General features: G+C 38.1%; 1 protein-coding gene across 14 annotated transcripts in view; it reads left to right on the forward strand.

The window, feature by feature from the left end:
* ADD1 (adducin 1) overlaps positions 1-6,042 on the forward strand; it is a 66,600-nt gene that overhangs the window by 38,544 nt on the left and 22,014 nt on the right. For all 14 annotated transcript variants that reach the window (XM_055720579.1, XM_055720552.1, XM_055720593.1 and 11 more), the window contains exons 5-9: positions 489-569; positions 2,255-2,404; positions 3,400-3,543; positions 3,667-3,765; positions 4,154-4,330. In XM_055720579.1, the coding sequence (XP_055576554.1) occupies positions 489-569; positions 2,255-2,404; positions 3,400-3,543; positions 3,667-3,765; positions 4,154-4,330 (651 nt within the window). The remainder of the gene's footprint in view (positions 1-488; positions 570-2,254; positions 2,405-3,399; positions 3,544-3,666; positions 3,766-4,153; positions 4,331-6,042) is intronic.

The raw sequence follows: 6,042 nt of genomic DNA on the forward strand, positions 1-6,042 counted from the left end.
CACAGGCACCAGTATCAGTCATGAAACTTCTCAGCATCAGGATGTTTTAGATCTGTGGGCCAAATTCTTGCTTTTTCTCACACGCTTCTATTTCACAATTTCTCTTTTACTAGGGTAGAAATACAGTTGGTGTATAAACTCATTCTTCTAAAAAAACACAGTAATTTCTTTTTCCACTTCTATCAATATTATTCCTTTTCACCATAGCGTTTAAGTTGTCATTACCACAGGATCTAAGGATTTACTGCCTTCCACCAATCTGAAGGACTCTGGCATGTACCTGCCGCCTGGTTCTGTTCAACATGAGTTAATTAACTGTGCTGTTAGTTGACTCTGTTGTAGCATACATGAAAGTCATGTTGTATATGTTATAGGCATGCTTGCCCATTCCATACTCGGGCCATGAAAGTTACTTTCACTTCTTTGGGCCTTCTTGCGTGTTCTAATAAAATATTCTTAATAACTTTTACTCTTGTTTTTGTCCTTAGGCCAGAGTAAATTCTGAGCAGGAGCATTTCCTCATTGTACCTTTTGGACTGCTCTATAGTGAAGTTACTGCATCCAGTCTGGTAAGTAATCACTGGTTTTCATAGATGTAAAATACAAGTAGTTGAATCTGCTCTGTCTGTGTATCTGTCACTGTTTAAATTCTATCCTAGAGAATATTTTACTCTGTGTTTAGAATAGCTTTATTGAACATGATTGGTTTTGGTGCAGCTGAGGTACCTCAGGGAGATTTCTTTGTGCACATTCACCACCAGGTGGCCTCCAGTTGATCAAGCTGGAAGGAGGAGCCAGGTTATTTGGGCAGCTAATCACACCATGCCCTTTAAGGGTGCTGGCTGTTGAGTCAGGCTTGTCAAGGGAAACAGTATGTGTTTCAGACATAAATGATGCAGAACAATTAGAATTTCAAGACATTGTGTCAGATGCTTAATTTAGTTGCCATCATTTAATGATGTGAGTAGCTGAGGGTGTAGATAAATTATGTTTTTGAGATCTAATGGTTGCAGTGCAAGAGACAACTCCCTTAACTGTTAAGTAGTGGGAAGCATTTTGTGAGTGTTTTATCTTCAGTCTAGTCTACACTGCTGCTGAAGGCAACTTCAGTTAACTGGTTGACTCTTGTGTTTAAACAAAATAGAAACTTTCACTCTAGTCCGTCCACCTGGCTACTGTAAGTAAGTAAACTCTAGCAGACAGGTGAGGTGAGTATATGCAGAGTCATGACATTTCAAACTTGACACCTTAAGGTCCCAATACTCCCCCCCAGCTGTCTGTAAAGTTGTCTCTTCCTTACATAACCCCACCTTAATAATCTGTAAAATTTTAATTGAAAAAGCTGTAGGAAAAGGAATGGAGAAAACTGGGACCTGCCCTTACTTGCTACTACAAGATTTTTAGAAGAGAGTAAGGGCCACACTGTGGGGTTTGGGATTTTGGGGGTTTTGTTATTGTTTTTTTAAGGGTGTTCTGCTTTTCTCTATGTCAGGAGTATAATTACCGTGAGAATTAAGGTTGCATTAAGGTAGTAAAATGAATATACTCATTAGAGAGCATGTTCACAGAAAATAGCTAGCAGCAGGATTTAATAAGAAGACTACAGTGACAAGGCACATGATGTAGCCAGATGAGCATGCTGACCAGCAAGCAGCCTGCTTACATGACTGGCCCTTTATCACCTCTTTCTCTTTATTCCTCCCATGCTTGTTCTTCCCTTCTCCCTTCTTTTCCCAAATAAACAACTCACAGATAATTACTTTTCCCTTCTATTCCAGTTTTGCTATGTCCATATCCAAATTTGGTATTTATATTATTACGTGGGCTGTCACAGCTTTACACGGTATCCATGGTAGGGTTACCTACATGTTGACTGTTCCAGAACCTACTCCCTGAAAGGTCCCAGTACTCTTCTTCAGCTATCTGTGAAGTCTGCAAGTTAATTGTGTAACTCCCTGTGAAATGCAGTCATTTGTGACAGCCTTGTCTGTAACTTTTGTCAGCTGCTTGCACTGTTACCTGTTACATGCAGCAGTTTCTTGTGTCGTATCCAGTAGTTCCTGATGTCCTCTTCAGTTAATCTCAAGCAAGGGCCCTGGTCACCTCCCTACAGCCTTATCATGCACAGTTTGGCACTTGCTAAAATAAAATACTGAAAGAAACACAGTTTTAGAGCTTCACTGGTAGATGCTGAATTAAATCAGATTTTTTAGTGTCTTGATTCATTTATGAAACTAATTATTTTCATTCCCAGGTTAAAATCAATATTCAGGGAGATGTAGTTGATCGTGGAAGCACTAACTTGGGTGTAAACCAAGCTGGTTTTACTTTGCACTCTGCAATTTACGCAGCTCGACCAGATGTTAAATGCATTGTTCATATTCATACGCCAGCAGGGGCAGCGGTAAGCACACTTTTTAGTTTGTCATCTGTCCTGTTCCCCCCACCCTAACCATCTGGAAAGTAGGTGGGTCCCCCTTAATCATAATTTGCTTCCTTTTTGAAGGGCACAAAGCCTTTAAGTCTACCTTCAAATACGTGGTTCTGTTTGAATCAATCAGAACCTCTGTAGTTGGTTTTTACGTGAGTCGTTGCACAGTAAATTGACCTCTAAATGGAAAATACCTATTTCCTATTTGTGTGTCCTTTACCACAACAACCACATCTTTTGACAGTGAGTCATAAGAGCTTTAGTGTATTTTTTTGGTTTTGTAAAACACAATTTATCAAGGTTTGCTTAAATATTTGAAACTCTTCCAACACCTCTCATTAGAGCAACTGGTTATTAGTCAGTTTTACCTCTTCATATTTTTTTGAGAGTGTCATCTGGTACTATTTCAAAGTTCACATTCTGATTTTATTTTTTTATTGGTTTTAACTGATTAACAGAAGTGTTACAACCATTTCAAGGATAAATTATCACATTCCTAAAATTATGATTTACAGCCTTTAAAAATGTTCCTTGATGTTACCCGCGGTGCTGTGGAATTACCTGTGTTAAAGTTCATCATGAAATTTCTTCTTTTGGGGGGAGATGGGGGGGAATCACTGAGTGGAGTGGAAGGAATGAAGGATACGGCTGATTTGGGGGTTTGGTGGTTTTGTGTTTTTCTGGATGTTGTTGCTTCCACCCACCCCCCAGAGTCTTTTCATGTTGGTGTTGATGTCATGTAAAAGCAGCCATACTGAGTCAGACCCAAAATCAATGTGACTTTTGTATCCAGTCCAAAAGTTGTGAAATACAGGGATGGGGTATAAGGCCACTGTGTATATGTAGGATATGTACAGACATACACATATAATATATACAAATATATTTTTATTATAATTCTTATTATTATTTTTCCCAGTTTTTTTTCTGTTGCAAGAAATCAAGTTAGTTGTTCTGATATTTCTCAGGTTTCTGCCATGAAGTGTGGTCTCTTGCCAATTTCACCTGAAGCACTTTCTCTAGGTGAAGTAGCTTATCATGACTACCATGGTATTTTAGTGGATGATGAAGAAAAGGTGGTCATTCAGAAAAATTTGGGCCCTAAAAGCAAGGTCAGTATTTACATCTAGAATTAAAGGAGGTGTGTGTTGGGTTGGGGAAGGCATGCTTTGTAATCAAGAGCAAGGAAAGACTTGTCTTACTGCTGTTAATTTTTTTTTCCAATGTCTGTCTAGGTCCTTATTCTCAGAAACCATGGCTTAGTATCAGTTGGCGAGACCGTTGAGGAAGCTTTCTACTATATTCATAATCTAGTGCTTGCCTGTGAGATTCAAGTAAGAATTTTAGTATGTTATGTTATAACACGATCTGCTATATTAACCTTCAAATAGATGAATAGTTGCGGGCTTTACTGGTGAAACTCTTAATCTAACCCTACACGGTGATTTGTGAAATTGCTGTATTATACAAGGACATCCAGAACATTGGCTTAACTGCAATGTTCAAATGTTGTATTTGAACCATCGATTAGATAAATACTGCCTATTAAAACAGGTATTTTCAAAGCTTTAAGACAACTTTTATGTAAATATCTTCATTATCTAGCTTTAAAATGGAAGTAGATTTCTGCTGCTTTTTCTGATGTCAACTTTTGGTTGTTTTTTTTTGTTGTTCCCACCCCCTTTCCTCAAGAAACCTAAAGATTACTTTATTGTTTTTAAGGTACGTACCCTGGCCAGTGCAGGTGGACCTGACAATTTAGTGCTTTTAGATCCTGGAAAGTATAAAGCCAAGTCTCGTTCCCCTGAGTCTCCGGCAGGTGAGGGTACTGTGTCCCATCCAAAATGGCAGATTGGCGAACAGGAATTTGAAGCTCTTATGCGAATGCTTGATAATCTGGTAAGATAGGCGTTTTTATCTAATTGTTTTATACGATAATGTATGAAATACTTAAAAACCTTCAATAAGAGAGATTAATAAAGAATGGGCTGCATCTAGTTGGGATAGTTTATACAGTTTGCAGCCTGCTTTTTTCCAAGGATTAAGGGCCCTCAAAGGAGGAGACAACATACAAAGCATCACAGAATGTTTCAGATGTCCTTTGTGCAGATAGCAGATCTACTGTTGTATTCATAATCTGGTAGTTACCGGTGAGATCAGAACGGTTCCTTGTGTGATTTGGCACTACCAAATCAGAGTACCGTGGTGCCTGCTACTCCTTAGTCTGTGTCCTCTCCTCTGTTCTCATCCCCTACCAAAATGCATAAAACAGTGTCGGTGTTTTATCAGGTGCAGGGTCCAGCATGCATTTGACTATGTAAGACTGTACTAGAACCTAGATCTCAAAAGACAGGCTTCCAGTAAATAAAGTCTTCAGGTAAAATGGTTTTAATAAAATCCCATCTGTAATGACTGACCAGCTACAAACATTTGCTACGCAGCTTTAACGGGAAAGGTGATACCTTTCCTGTCAGAAGGCTCTGAGTGGTGACTGTAGACAGTGGTAATGAACATGTAAAAAGATATGGTCACTTTAATAAACAGATGTAGTCTTCTGATTTATGGTTTATTTAATCTTTTTCCTTTGTAGACTTAACTGTGGTCTTCATGGTCATGTGATGCACGTGCCCCTGACAGGATCCACACTGATGATGATCTCTTAAAACACTATCCACCACATGTGCTACATAGTAAATAAATAGGGGTTTTTTTTCCCTTAGATCAGTGTCCTGTCTGTAGTGTGAGAAAAAAGAACCAAACCAGATTCAGGCGACTTCATTAGTAATTTGAATATCTAATATTTTCACGTGAGACAAAAGTGATTGAGTACAACCTTAAGTTGATGGAAAAATTGTCATTGGTTTTAGTGGGCAATGATGAGACTATTAATGTAGTTGACTGTGAACAGTGGAATCCCTGTGTCACTGACTGGTACGTTTGGTAGATTTGGTTGAATTTCAGTTTGTCACGGGAGTATCAGTTTTATGATGAATTCTAGATGATAGAACACAGAAGAGATCTTTCTATCTGCCCTATGTTTTGTATCATACAGGTGCTTTTTTAATGTCCTTGATTTAGAATTGTGACAAACAGTCAATACATTTGATTGCCGTTAAAAAAAAAATAAAAAAAAATATGTAAATGAGTAGCTGGAATATGGTACAAAGAAAAGTCAGGATTCTGTGTTTGAACTTAAATCCAGCTCCAGAGACTTGAACAATTACTTAAGAACATCAATATACACCACCACCACCACCCATGAAGGGATAAAAAACTAGCTTCTGAAGTAGTATGTATGTAGGCTATTACCACAAAGTACATGTATTTTAAACGCACTCCAAATTCAAACTTAGCTTGCCTTGTTGCAGTTTAATCATATGCTGATGTCCCTAAGGAACACTGTCAAAAAAAGAGGGCAGAACTGTTAACCAACAGCTATTGCTAAAATGCATTCATGTATATAGTTATGACAACTGGTCTTCATTGTTTTGAGTTTAGAGTAAAATCTTTCCTGAAGTATAATTTGCAAAACTTTAGTTCAGAGATTTCCTGGGAAAAGTACATTCTTAAGACTTCTACAGTGCATATATTTATGAGTATACCTTCTGTGC

This window comes from Falco cherrug, chromosome 1 (genome assembly GCF_023634085.1).
Source record: "Falco cherrug isolate bFalChe1 chromosome 1, bFalChe1.pri, whole genome shotgun sequence".
NCBI lineage: Eukaryota > Metazoa > Chordata > Aves > Falconiformes > Falconidae > Falco > Falco cherrug.